This window comes from Coffea arabica, chromosome 11c, assembly GCF_036785885.1.
Source record: "Coffea arabica cultivar ET-39 chromosome 11c, Coffea Arabica ET-39 HiFi, whole genome shotgun sequence".
Lineage (NCBI taxonomy): Eukaryota > Viridiplantae > Streptophyta > Magnoliopsida > Gentianales > Rubiaceae > Coffea > Coffea arabica.
In genome coordinates, this window is record NC_092330.1 from 12,545,926 (window position 1) to 12,560,387 (window position 14,462).

The 14,462-nt window shown below is 33.2% G+C and overlaps 2 protein-coding genes across 5 annotated transcripts; both read left to right on the forward strand.

The window, feature by feature from the left end:
* The first annotated feature begins 224 nt into the window (after window positions 1–224).
* LOC140017082 (replication protein A 70 kDa DNA-binding subunit B-like) lies at window positions 225–12,085 on the forward strand. 4 transcript variants are annotated; one of them, XM_072071441.1, is made up of 11 exons: window positions 225–765; window positions 1,987–2,046; window positions 8,826–8,981; window positions 9,073–9,343; window positions 9,435–9,522; window positions 9,614–9,738; window positions 9,830–9,902; window positions 9,979–10,111; window positions 10,216–10,373; window positions 10,467–10,587; window positions 11,240–12,085. In XM_072071441.1, the coding sequence occupies exons 4-9, from the start codon at window positions 9,127–9,129 to the stop codon at window positions 10,273–10,275; spliced, it is 696 nt and encodes a 231-aa protein (XP_071927542.1). In that variant the 5' UTR covers window positions 225–765; window positions 1,987–2,046; window positions 8,826–8,981; window positions 9,073–9,126; the 3' UTR covers window positions 10,276–10,373; window positions 10,467–10,587; window positions 11,240–12,085. The 4 variants fall into 4 exon arrangements, with proteins under 4 accessions (XP_071927542.1, XP_071927544.1, XP_071927541.1 ...); XM_072071443.1 differs by having other exon boundaries at window positions 11,319–12,085; XM_072071440.1 differs by having other exon boundaries at window positions 10,467–10,566.
* On the forward strand, window positions 7,094–8,356 carry LOC113715919 (uncharacterized). Its single transcript, XM_027240223.2, has 2 exons — window positions 7,094–7,520; window positions 7,677–8,356. Exons 1-2 carry the CDS (start codon window positions 7,094–7,096, stop codon window positions 8,354–8,356), a joined length of 1,107 nt encoding a protein of 368 aa, XP_027096024.2.
* Window positions 12,086–14,462: the final 2,377 nt, after the last annotated feature.

Consider the following 14,462-nt stretch of genomic DNA (forward strand, 5'->3'; position numbering starts at 1 on the left):
CTCTTTCACTAACTGCCTCTCCAACCCCTGTGTGGGCTATGGTCCTGTGGCAGTGGTCCTTGTCCATTGGGATTTTTTTTCTTCCCTCAAGTATAATAAAAAGAGAGTGGTGGTCACTGTAGCAGCTCATTTTTTGACAAGTGGCTTGCTACTTATTTGACACTTGGCTGGATTTTTTTTTAATGAGGGCAACAATGGAACAAAGGCATACAAGAAACCAACGGAACCAGCAAGAAGACATTCCATTGCCAGTTACAGTGTAATAGAACCAATGGGACCCATTTCATTTCAAACACTTCAGACGACCGGCCCATTTCATTTCAAACACTTCAGACAAACAAGAAACCATCATCTCTTCTTTTCTTCTTCTTCGAGTGAAAGTACCAGCAAGTACTTTTCCCTTCCTGTAGTAGAGATGGCTCCACATGCTTATTGTACTTGGAAGCATGGAAGGCCTGAAATCCCTCAGAGATTAGGTGTCTTCTTTTTCCCCAAAAATTCAGGGATTTTTCCCCACAAAAGTGGCCAGCCGTTTGATTTCTTTCATTTGTACTGGAATTGGTTTTGCAACCATCCAATTTTCCCATGAACACCGTAATTCTAAATCATATTTTCAGGGATTTGATGTGATAGACATTAAGTGAGTAGTAATTTAGGTTTTTAGGTTTTAAAAAGGAAAAGAAAGGGAAGTGCCCATATAAAGGGTGTATTTCTTTCTCTGAAGACCTTGCGTTTGGAAGGGAGCTTTTTCTGCCTCTAGCTTTGGTAAGGGTCCTTTTCACTTGTAATACTTCAAACGGTTTTTTTTGCTCCTGTAATTCGATATGTAATTCAATATAATACTTCACTTAATCAGGTTTATTCTTCTTTTCTTTTTCCTATTTAATTTGCATTGCTTGCATTCTTTTTTGTTCCTTTTGCAGTTGTGTTTGGGTTAGCTGTTCAATTAGCTTTTTGATTTTTCATTTTCGGCCAATTTAAAAGCTTAGATATTTTGATTATCAGTTTCGTTTAGATAAAGTTCACTTCTTGCCATTGATATCAACCTCTTGACTTTATTTAAGACATTGGAATTGATACTTTTGTTTTTTTCTGAAAAAAAGGATGTTGCTTTTTCAATATTTGTTGACAAATTTTCGTTCCCTTTCAAGAAATTTTTTGTAAATCAAATTTTGGTAGGTTATGGTGCAAAAACTACATATATCATGAATCAAAAATACGACTGCAGAAACTACAGTCACTTAAGATTATGATCCATGAAGAACCTGTATACTTAATTATTTTCCATTGCATTTTTTCTTTGGCCTCTCCTTAAAAAACAGATTTATCAGTCTGCTTATTAATTAACTAAACATCCATGTAGAAGCCATGTATTATAGCAACTTAGGAAACAGCTGACACTTCAGCCATATACAGGGATATAGGAGACCATGGCCACGTTGACTTCCTATCAACAATAAAGACTAAAATTGTCACTAAGAATATGTTAATGGTTCATAAATGCCCTGACCTCAGAGTCTCTAAATCTGCAAACTATCACTTCTACCACAGATAGACATGTCTTCATAACCTTATAGGATTAAGTTTTTTTTTTCTGGTTTTCACCATTATATAACAATATTAGTAAACAGCTTATCTAGACAATGTTTTAGGCTCAGATCATTTGACTATGTTTTCGCTAGCAGTAAAACTTAACAGAATAGTAAACGGATCAATAATGAGAGTTATATGACCATCATTTATTAATTTGGTTGATTTTCTTCTCACAATGTGCTTACTTTACTTGAAAATATATTTTTATACTTTTAGATCATAACTAAACAATAAGTTTTATGGAGTTATGAAAACGGTGTCTAGCACTGCTACTGTAATTCTTCAGTTTTTTTTTCATTGTGAATCTTTACTCTTCCTTTTCTTATACTGATTTTGCTTTTTTTTTTTTTTTGCCTATGCTTACAAAATGTCAACCTGTTTCTTCAACTGAAGCTGGATATTCTATTTGGTGTGCATCTTTTGCTCCAACAAGTTGGTATATTCAGTTCTCAGGTTTGTCTAAGAAACTAAATTTTGTGCTGCGTTTTTTTGTTAAAGGGATTTGGATTTTATCGGCTGTTGATTATATTACAGGTTGTGTGTCTCATGTTAAAAAGTTTTAAGTTTCAGGCATATTAATTGTTATCTATTTCATTTTTACATGATTGTGAGATACATGATGTAGTTAATGGTTTTCTTTCTGCTATGAGAGTAAAAGCCTTCAAATGATGAGAATGAATGTCTGTTCCATATAGAAAGCCTTGGATAGTAATCTTCTTTTTTTGTCATGGACTCTGTGATCAAAGAAAATTGTGATAATGTGCCTATTGTGATTTCTCAGTTTTATGTGGGTCAAATGATGAGGAAAAAAATTGTAGAAAAGATGCAGTTCTCAGATGGAAAAAGAAACGATTAGATAGAGCAGTAAAATGTCATAGTGTAGGAATTTTGCCTTCTGCTATTGCGCCTTCCTTGCCACCTGTAAATTTGAGTAATATGCAAGTGTGTACGCCTGCACTATTCCAGTTTACAGGGAGGCACACTTCCAACCTGATAGAGTATCCTACACAAATGAGTGTGAGATCACAGACCAAAACATCTCAAACAAACCAACTTTTTTAGGTAGCCTCTTTAGAAAATCAGATTGTAGACCTTGCTAAGATTGTGACTGAGCCTTCTATTGTTCAGTCTCTTCCCAGGTTGTCTTTATTCGATATAAATTCAAATAGTATGCAAACTGGTATGGATGCATCATTTGAATTTGCAAATAGCCAAGGCGTAACTTTGAGACATCATAGAAAAGAGAAAGCTCTTGCATTGAAAGTTCAGAGATCTCAGAAAAAACATTCAAGTCAACAAGAATGTATGAGATCGCAGATTATATGCTCTTTTCCAAATGTCTCTAAATCTGTTTAGCCTCTAATATCGGATTTTGTTAACACATTTTCGCTACCAAACGCAAACTTGAATAGTTTGCAATCATGTATGTCTGTCCTGTCGAAATTTTCAATAGCTGAATCTTCCACCTATAGAAATCGATGGAAACAGAGAGTGCTTAAGATGACGACGAAAAAAACTAAGCAAAATCAGCTGGATCAAGCATAGAATATAGGATCTGAGAGTTTGCAACCTGTCATAAGTACAACTGAACAGCATAATCCTGAGGGTGTTGAGATTTTAAATTAGTCTAATCAAGTTGTTCACCAATTACAATCGAATGCATCCCAGTTTTCAGGTACTTAATATAGCACTGCTTATTAATATAGTTCTTCCCATCAAGTAGCTGATTTTATGCATCTTCAAAACATTTTTAGCTTTAAATTGAATACTGAAAATCATTTTCTTCCAATTATTTAATTTATCTAATTCAAGTGACTGATATTGGACTGTACTTTATAGGAATACTTGAACAAAATCAAGGAAAAACTAAGAGAAAACGTACATGTCTTTTAACATTTACATTGTTAAATAACTTGGGTATTTTATATCTTATTATTGTTTATTAAACAAGTTAAGTCATTTAAAATCGATCTTTTATTGATCATAGGAAGAGTTCAAAAAAAAGGGTGAGACCTGTTAGATTACATTCTAGGTGCGGCAAGCATTCTTCCAAAACAACCAGATTGCCCACATTGTGGTGCAAAAAAAATTTCCCATGAAACAACCAACTTTTGCTGTTCTAATGGAGACATAGTGTTAGCTAGCAACCCAATTTCAGCTCCTTTAAAAGAGCTATTAACTTCATTTTCAGAAGAGGCAAAATTATTTAGAATATGTATAAGAACAATTAAAAACATTTTTGCTTTCACTTCTTTTGGAGTTAAGTGCGACAAGAATCTAGCAAAGAGAAATAAAGGTGTCTATACATTTAGGATTCAGGGGCAAGTTTATCACTTCATTAGTGACTAGAGGCCTCAAAAAATTTGTAGTTGTATTTTCATGATACTGAAAATGAGCTGACAAATTGTTCAAATGTATGTCCAAGGCTAACAGAAAGTATTATCCAGAAGGTTATGAATATCCTTGAACACAATCCATATGCTCGATTTTTTCGTGGTTTAAGAGAAGTTCATAACCTTGATACTTATCGTATTGTCTTGAGAACACTGCCTAGTGTAGACCAAAGGGTATTTAACAAACCTACGGTCTCCCAAGTTGCTGCATTGTGGGTTGAAGGAGAAGAAAATGGGGAAACAAGCAGGAGAAATATTCAAGTCCATACTCATGGTGGTCATGGTCACAGTATAGAATATTACTATGGCTGTTATTAAAGGTGGCAAATCAACCCACTTAATTAAATTTACCCATACCCGCCCATGAATAGATGGGTATGGGTATCTTAAATTTTTATATATGGGTATAAATGAGTTACCCAATAATACCTATTTAATAAATGGGTATTATTGAGTAACCCATCAAACCCAATTAACCCATTTAGAATTCTCTTCCCCTAAATCTCTTCTTTTTCCCCACCCATTTTTTTTTCAAATTTTTCATTTTGTCATGATGTTAACTACTTTTGTTTCTTATTATTATTATGTGTTGGTTTTATTTTATTATTTTATTTTCTCTTAGTTTGTTAACTTACTCATTTTTCAGCATTACCAATTTATGATAAATTTGAGCCTCTTTTCTTATCTTTCTAAAATGAAATTTTAAATTTATATATGAAAAAAATGTTAGGGGTTCAAAATTTTTGGATTAAATTTTTATATTAACTTTTATAGTACTTAGTTCAAAATTTTATATTCTTATTATTCAATTATTAAATAATATGTAATTTTGTGAAATAGAGTATAAATGAAAAAAATTTGGTAATTAGGCTTATTGAACATTATAAGTAAATATTTAAAACTAATAATGGGTACAAAGAGCAGTATAAATTGATAACTTAGTTTGCAAAAATGAATTTAAATGAATTTACAAAAACTTAAAATAAATGGGTTATAAATGGGTAATTGGGTTACCCAATTTATTTTTTGACTTACCCATTTATACCCATCTAATTAAATAGGTATAAATGGGTTGACTCACTTATACCCATTACCTATTTTACCCAACGCAAACCCGCCCAAGTCACCCATTTTGACACCTCTAGCTGTTATGACCCCTTGCAGTACCCTCTTCTTTTTCCTTTTGGTGAACTCGGTTGGCATCAGAAAATCCAAAAAAAAAAAGGAAAAAAGATCCACAAGAAAAAGACTCGAAATAAGAATTCTGAAAGTTCAATTTCCCCAATGCTTGCTGCTACTGCTAAAGAACTATTACAGATGGAACAAGATGGTAGGTGTAGCCAATCTTATTCATCTATTTGTAGTTCAGTTCAGCATAGTAAATTAACTAATTATTCTGCAATTTGTCTACCAACAACGGCGAAGATTGATAATGATCCAAATTTTGTTTCTGTGAGAGAGTATTATGCTTATAAGTTTTAGATAAGGGATAATGATGAGTCTTTTTTGCTTCATTTTGCTAGATTAATTCAGCAATTTATAGTGGATATGTATGTTAAGCTTGAATATTAAAGACTACATTTTTATAGATCACAACAAGAGGAAATAAGGAGAGAGTTTTTGCAAGAAATACAAGACTCTGTGGCTGCTGGTGAAACACAGGCAGCAAATATTGGTCAGAGAATTTTTTTACCGGAAAGCTTTATTGGAGGGCCAAGAAATATGAGAAGAAAATATATAGATGCAATGATCTTGGTCCAAAAATTTGGCAAACCAGATATCTTCTTGACCATGACTTGCAATCCTAATTGGCCAGAAATAAAAGAACACCTAATTGAAAAAGAAGAAGCACAGAATCGGCCTGATTTGATTGTAAGAGTCTTTCGTGCTAAACTTGAATAATTAAAAAATGAAATCCTGAAGAAAAATATTTTTGGTGAAGTGGCAGCCTATACATATGTTATAGAGTTTCAAAAAAGAGGCTTGCCACATGCACACTTCCTCTTAATTTTGAAATCTCAACATAAAATGTTCAGACTTGAAGAGTATGATAAGATTGTCAATGCCGAGATTCTAGACAAAGTGAAATACCCACACTTATATAGAATGGTTAAAAAACACATGATGCATGGTCCATGCGGTGTTTTAAATCTATCAAGTGTGTGTATGACAAAGAATGGCAAGTGTAGGCATCCCTATCCAAAGGATTTTTGTCAGGAAACAATCCAGACCATTAATTCTTATCCAGTATATAGGCGAAGTAATAATAGTGTTAGAGTCAAAGTTAGACAGCATTACTTGGATAATAGATGGGTTGTTCCATATAATGCCTATTTACTTGCTAAATTTGATTGTCACATTAATGTTGAATTTGTTCAACAATTCAGGCTGTTAAGTACATTTATAAATACATTTGCAAAGGACATGATAGAATCAGTTTTCATGTTAATTCCGATAATCCAAACAGCCATATTGATGAAATCCAGCAATATCAAGCAGCTCGCTGGGTCTCACCACGTGAGGCTGGATGAAGACTTTTTCGTTTTGCTATGGGCGAAATAAAACCTGCAGTAATGCATTTGCAGCTTCACCTAGAAAACTATCAGCCTATAAGTTTCAAAAAACATCAGAATTTGACCAGTATTGTGAGCAATCCAAGAAACAAAAAGACAATGCTCACTGAATTCTTCTACATGCATAGAACAGATTCAGAAGCTCAGCTCTGAACTGTACCTATTCTGAATTTCTAGACCATTTTGTTTGGCTTCCTAATGAGAAACGTTGGAAAATGAGAGATCGAGGGGACTCTATAGGAAGAATAAATGCAGTCCATCCGACTGAAGGAGAGAGGTACTACCTTAAGCTTCTTTTAACAAAAGTCCGTGCTCCGAAGTCCTTCGAAGACTTATAAGAGTGTACAGGTTAGAACCTTTTGTGAAGCAACACTTTTAAGAGGGCTGCTTCAAGATGATAACAACCAAGAACATTGTCTTGAAGAGGCTTCTCTCTTTCATATGCCTTGTGAATTGAGAAGACTTTTTGCAACCCTTTTGGTATATTCCTGTCCTAATAATCCCAGACAATTATGGTTAAAATTTGAGGCTGTAATGTCAGAGGATTTTCTAAGGTGTTCAGATTTGACTCCAAGAAAGGTCAGGAAAAAGGTACTGCAACAAATAAGTGGTTTTCTTGAATTAATGGGAAAAAGCATAGCTTCATTTGGATTGGTTCCGAATGATCTATCATCCTTTGATGTTGAGAATCAAACAAGGGAATTGTTAGCTGAAAGAAGCATAACAATTCGTGAAGAAGATCTGAATGCAATTTCTTTGCTTAATGAAAAACAAAGGCATGCATTTGAGATCATATCTCACCGCATATATGAGAACAAAAATGGGACCTTTTTTTTAGATGGCCCTGAAGGCACTAGAAAATCATTTCTCTATAGAGCGCTGCTAGCTGATATAAGGTCTAAAGGGTATTTAGCACTAGCAACAGCCACTTCAGGAATTGCTACTTCTATACTACCAGGAGGTAGGACTGCTCATTCACGATTTAAAATCCCAATTGATCTTTCAAAAGGCAGAGCATGTAGAGTTAGCAAACAAAGTAGCTTGGCAGCAATGATTAGATAATCCAAACTGACTATCTGGGATGAGGCTCTTATGTCAAAAAGATCTGCAATTGAAGCATTAAATGATCTATTGCAAGATCTAATGAACTCATCAGAAATATTTGGTGGAAACGTTGTCGTCTTTGGTGGCGACTTTAGACAAACATTGCCAGTTGTTCGTAGAGGAAATCAATCTGAGACTATTAATGCTTGCATAATAAATTCTCTTCTATCGCCTTCTCTTGAAAAAGTGCAGTTAACAGAGAATATGAGGGCTCGATTAGACCCCTCATTTACTGATTATTTATTGAGAGTTGGCAATGGAACTGAAAAAATCCAAGATGATAGCTACATAAAGATTCCCTCTTCAATTTTGCTTGAAAATAGTGAGGCTGATTATGCACTAGATAATTTGATAAATTTAGTGTACCCCAATACCATGACTGGATCATCAGATGCTAACACTCCAATCAACCAAGTAATTCTGTCCACAAAAAATAATTCTGTTGATGAGGTGTACGACATTGTCATTAGCAAATTTCCAGGTGAAGCAGTAGAATATCTTAGTTCTGATAAAACCTTAAATCCAAATCATCAGGGACAGTATGAGGACTTTTTGAATTCTCTTTCCCCAAGTGGACTTCCACCACATAGTCTAATCTTGAAGGTTAATGCACCAATAATCTTGCTGAGAAATTTAGATCCCACTGAAGGCCTTTGTAATAGGACAAGATTAATATGCAGGAATTTGAGCTGAAATGTTATTCATGCTCAAATAGTTGTAGGTGATTTTGTTGGAAAAGATGTTTTCATCCATAGAATTCTATTAGAACCTCCCACTGATGAGCAATACCCTGTCCCATATTAGAGAACTCAGTTTCCAATCTGTTTGTACTTTGCAATGACAATTAACAAAGCTCAAGGACAAACATTAGATTTTGTAGGTATTTATTTAAGAGAACCTGTGTTTTCTCATGGCTAGCTTTTTGTGGCATTATCATGTGAAGAACAGCTTCACAAGTCAAGTTACTCATTAAGCCTCCATGTTTTGGATAAATCTAGAATAAATCAGACAAAAAATATTGTATATAGAGAAGTTCTTGAAGCTTCTCAATTAGCTGTCAAGTAAATGAACATTCTTCTGATGTTTCTTCAATTTTTAATTAATCCTATCATAATTGTAGTCTATATTTAGAATTAAATTCATTTGTTTGTACCATTTATAGATAAGCATGGCAAGACGCTACCTTCCAGTGAATGAGGTCGTTGAGAGAGTAAAAGGATGGATAGTACTGGCTTAGATTGTTGAGAGAGGACATGTTCAGTTGAGTTAAGGAGCAAGGCCTGTGAACTACCGCCGCTTCCTTCTTACAGATTCTGAGGTAACAAAAAAATAAAGATATTCTTTCAATTTTTGCATATATCTTTGACTATTTTACAAATTTACAACTTTTCTTCTTTATGATGCAACAGGGAACAAAGGTTTGAGCAGTCATTTATGGCAATGATATCCGTTTTTTTGCTGGCATGTTGATTCCATTCAGGAGATACTATATCTCTAGTGCAGCTCTTCGCAAAGCAGAACCAAGGTATAACGTCAATGACTACCTATATTCTTGGGTAATCCATAACATAACGTTGGTTGAGGAGTATGTTGAGCAAGTTCCGCCGGTTATTCCGTGTCACTTTGAGCTCACAGCATTTGAAAACTTATTCAGATTTGCTGACATAGAAAATTTGCAAAGTAAGATCATGCTTTAACATAGATAATCCCAATGTATTCCTTATGTTATCTTCAGCTTATCCTTAGATTGAAATATTCTTTTGAATAATAGATATCCAGGGTATTATCGTGCATGTTTTTCCTTCACGGGAACGGAGTCTTGATTCAACGACTAGAGACTTGGTTGTTATTAATCAAGAGTAAGCCAACTGGAACAAAAGAATAGACTTTTAATTTACTAAATAAACTTATTATATTCTTTAATTTTTATCATATTTATTGCTTTTTTAGAAAAAGGCCAATGCTCCTTACTTTGTGGAACGAATTTGAAGCAAGTGAAGGAGCGCAACTGGCAAACACTATCGCAAACAACAACATCATCATAGCTATGAGAGTCAAAGTAACTACTTTTAACTGTAAGTTATAGCTCCCATTGCTCAAGAAATTATTACTGCTTTGCTTGCCATACTTCAACTTTAATAAGCTAATTATATACTATTTTCTTAGATCTATATCTAACAACAAGGCTTGCAAGTTGTCTGCTGGTGAATCCACCAACTCCTCAAGCCACTGTATTAAGGTAATGGTAAGCATATCATGTTTTATAATTATACATAAAGACTGGAAAATATAACATGTCATTTTTATGTTCACAGGTATGGTCAGAATCAGCAGAAAATTGCACAACTAATTGAGGAGGCCAGTTACAAAGACTCAACCAAATTGCTGCCTCTGCCCAAAAATAATGATATCATTAGTGTTGAGAATGCTGTGAGCATATTGAAAAATGTAAATATGGTCATTTCAGCAACTGACTTATACTATTTTCTTACCTTATACATTAGTGAAAAATGAATTACTTAACTTTGCATCTAATACAATATAAACTATAGGTCAAGACTGTTTGGATACGAGGAAATACTTCTTTGGCAGCTGAGCAGCGATCTTTCTAGTATGCTGCATGTAGTAACTGTCAAAAGGCTGTAGATGCTAATTTGGAATGGATCATCAGATGTCCGTCTTGCACAGAAGAAAGTGCCGTTGAAGCCAGGTAAACAAGGCATGCAATTTTACAATAGTGCTCTTAACAATAATTCTGTTTTATTTCATTGATTAACCATTATTCACTGCTATCATATACTAGATGCTGTATTGGAATTATCATTGATGATGGAACAAGTTCAATGTATGCAATAGTGTTTGGTCCATATGTTGAAAAACTCATACCATTCACAGCAGTACAAGTAAGTGAAGCTGATGAACACGTAAGATGCTGAAAAACTCATACCATTAGCATGCAATATCTCTATTTTCTTTTGTCTATAGTTGCATTGATTGGCCTGAAAATCTGGTAATGTCCCTCTGGTTATTTTGCTGTTCTTTCCAAGGACAACACTCAATCGTAGTCAAGAAACAAAATTCCTAACTGGAACTAGCTAAAAGTTTCTTTTAGCCAGTATTAAGATTGCAACAATCTTTTAATTATCTGGTATAACTGAATTCTTAAGTTGCATGTTGAATTTTAGCTAGGAAAAATGAGTTTTAGTTGAGGAAAATTCTGTTTAATAACTAATTAGTTGTTGGAAAGAAAAAAAAAATAGCAGGAACCGACAGAGAAAACTGAAGTTGCAGCTTGTTATCAATGTTTCTTTGGAAAATAATGTTAGCAAACGCATCCAATATGTTTATCTCAAGTGTTATAAAATGTTTGGCTGAAAACTTGTGAAAAGTTGGAAATTTGGGCTGGAATGTTAAATGAAAGTCGCTGGAACTTCCCAGCTCATGTCGCCTTCAATCTATGTTACTATTAAGCTTTCTTCTGAAATTGCATCATGTTTACATTTTCTGGCAGTCTATAAAATTTCTGAAAATACAGGGTATTGAGCTTGTTTTTTTTTGTTTATTTGCAAAATATAGGGTGTTGAGGTTTTTTCTGAAATTGCATCTGCAATTGATAACCGTGAAGTCCTATGCTTTGTCCGCCATTTTGACTCAGATTATCAAAGGCAGAAAGATGATAAGTATAGCATTGTCAAAATATACACTGCTGAAGAATTGGCTGAAATCAACTCGGCAATCATGCGCACAGTTGTCTCTAATCCTGTGGAAGAGCCTGTTCCAACTGCTCCAACCATAACTGAGAAGCTGACCAACACCATTGAACAAGTTGACTTAACTGCTCGCTCCACTTTCACTGACCAACTTGCCACTCAAGGGCAATTCTTCAGCCCAACAACAAAAATCATCCTAGATTCAATTGGGCGTGCAGATTAGCCAGCCTCTTCAAACATTGCTTCAAAAAGAAGCTTAACTTTTGAAACACCAATTCCCAGAACTAATGTACCTTCTGCTGAGAAGACAACCATTGAAGCTGTTCCCTCAATTGTTGGGAAAAATGGTCCTGAAGACAACAAGCCTGCATCTTCAAAATCTGCTCATATGAGCCCTCTCAAGAAGCCACGTGAATCTGCAAAATGAAGCAGTCACGCAGCCTCATGTCCTCTTTTGTTCATCCTTTTGTTGTTCATCCTTTTGTTCATCATGGATGCTATTGAACTTTTAGCATGCTATCTTTTGCCATCATATTAGAATCCATTAACATTTTCGCTGTGGCTAGAAGTTAATGAATTTTAATATATGATATTATGTAACTATTAGCATGCATTATGTATCTCTACTTGGGACTTAATTGTACTGGAAGGTGTGTAACTGCTATTGAAATTATTGATAGCTATCTATGAATGGTAATTATGATATTATGTACCTATTTTGCAACTAGAATTGTTATATATGCTTTTCCAATGATCAGTATTTTTAGGAGGGCCAAGGCTGTAGTTCCTCTAGTACTATAAGATAAGCAAAGATTTTAAGTTGCTATTTCACTGACACATGGCACTCTTGGTATATTTTTGAGCTTTTTTTCTTTCCTTTTTTTTTCATAGGAAATGGTAGATAGATTGGATTGCATTGCACAATGACCAAAATTGGTCTAGCCTTGGCATTCAGGTATGAGGTCCAATTATTTTTATTGGACTTTTCAGTTTGTAAGCCTTTGATAGATGTAATTCAATTACGAATTATTATTATTATCATTATTTCAATTTATATTTATTATGATGTCAATTTGAGAGAGTACTTTTCAAATCATAGTATTTTCAAAAACAAAAAGAAATATTTAAAATTGATTTCAACCTCTAGGTCTTGGACAGATGTAATCCAATTATAATATTATTATCATTATCATTATTTAAATTTAAATTTATTATGAACCGAAATATCATTTAAAGTTATATTTGACAGATTATCTTGAATTTATTAAAAATCATAGAATTCTATTCGTCTTTTTGAAAGTTTATATTTTTTTGCTACATTGTTAATATAACTTTTGCTATTTTAGAAGTTGTAAAAAATGATAGAAAAATTGTCACATTTTCAAAAATTAAAAGAAATATCCAAATCTCATACCAAGAATTTTATTATTTTAATCTGCATGCTAAAAAAAGTTTAAACTTTCTTAATCAAACCTTGGCTATTTTTGAAACTCGGAGGGAAAAAAAATATCTTCAAAGTGGGAAAAAATGATAAAAAAATTGGTTCCAATTTGTTATAAAGGCAAAACCGAACTAGCCACCTAATAGAATATACACTTTCGAATCAATTTCATTTTAATTTATTGATATGTGAACATTTGTCTTTTATTGTGACAATTTTTTCTGTTGAGCAAATGAATGCATTAATGTCTGAATGACAAAAAATATATGCTTTTATTCTATTTTTATTCAGCTGCTTTTATTTATTTTTGTTATTTAAGTGCTAGGCATTAGATTTTTTTTTTTGCCTTTTTGCCTTGTCATTGGATCATTAGATTATGCAATAAAACTTAAATTCTTTTGCTCAATTTTAAAAGCAGTCAACCGTTGCTTTTATTTGCTCAATTTTAAAAGCAGTCAACCGTTGCTTTTATGTCTGGTTCTCCTTATTTCCCTCTTATTTTCTTTTAAGTCAATAATGCAATCCTTCTTCAACTTTTCTACTTTTTCCCAATTAACTAATCAGATTAGATAGTTGCTTTTTCCCTTAATGTTAGGTAGTCCTTGACAACAATCTCAACCATATGATGAATTATCAATTGTACTTCATTGTTTCATAACCATTAGATTGAAACACAAGGTATGGGGTTAGTTTAGATATCATTGACTAGCTTTTTAGAAAAAAATTATTATGAATAAACAAATTTTCAATCATATATCTTTCAGTTTTTCGATTCTTGCCATTTGGTAATATGGTTTTTCTCAGATTTTTCTTCAACATCCCCTTTTATAAGTTACCATACTAACATATAGTTTCTTTTACATGTTTTACGTTTTCATTTTGCAGTACTAACATGGTTGTTGATGACTGTTGCTTTGCTGATTACATCCCTTCAGGTTAATCACAGTGCTTATAACTAACTTGCCTAATGTTTGATAGAATACTGCTCAAGTTTGCTTCCTATTTGTAAGCTTGATCAGTAAACTATTAGTTGTTGCTTGCTATTTGAATGAGTCCTACAGTAGCTGAAATATAATCTGGTTTGCTGTTTATGTATAACTTATCACATGATGTACTTGAAAGTAGTTTCTTTTGGATTGGAAATCAAATCTGCTCACAAGCTGTAAATCCAATCTATATATAGATGTGCATTTATGAAGGAAAAGAATTCCTGCACAAGTTCTTTGCATTGCTTTACAATTCCTTTAACTATTTAACTTTTAAATACAAAAAACATGTAAATATCTATTGAACTAAACTTAAAAACTACATTACAAATGCATTGTTTTTCAATTTCTTTGCTTAAATTTATCCGATCATATTATACATATAAATACATCATGCACTTTCCAAACATTACAAAAGTTATTAACAGGAAAAAATCTTGAAAATACAAAAATAATAATAATTTGTTAATGTACACAATTAACTAGACTCATTTTATAAATATTGCAATTCACCATCAAATTACATTCCAGTCCTCTGCCAACTCTAAAATCTCAAGATTGCACAATTTGATTAAAACATAATTAGAGTTTCAAAAACCCCTAAAAAATTCCATGTTCCACAGCCTCCACGTTTTGAAAATGAAAAGAAAACATTGTAGCAT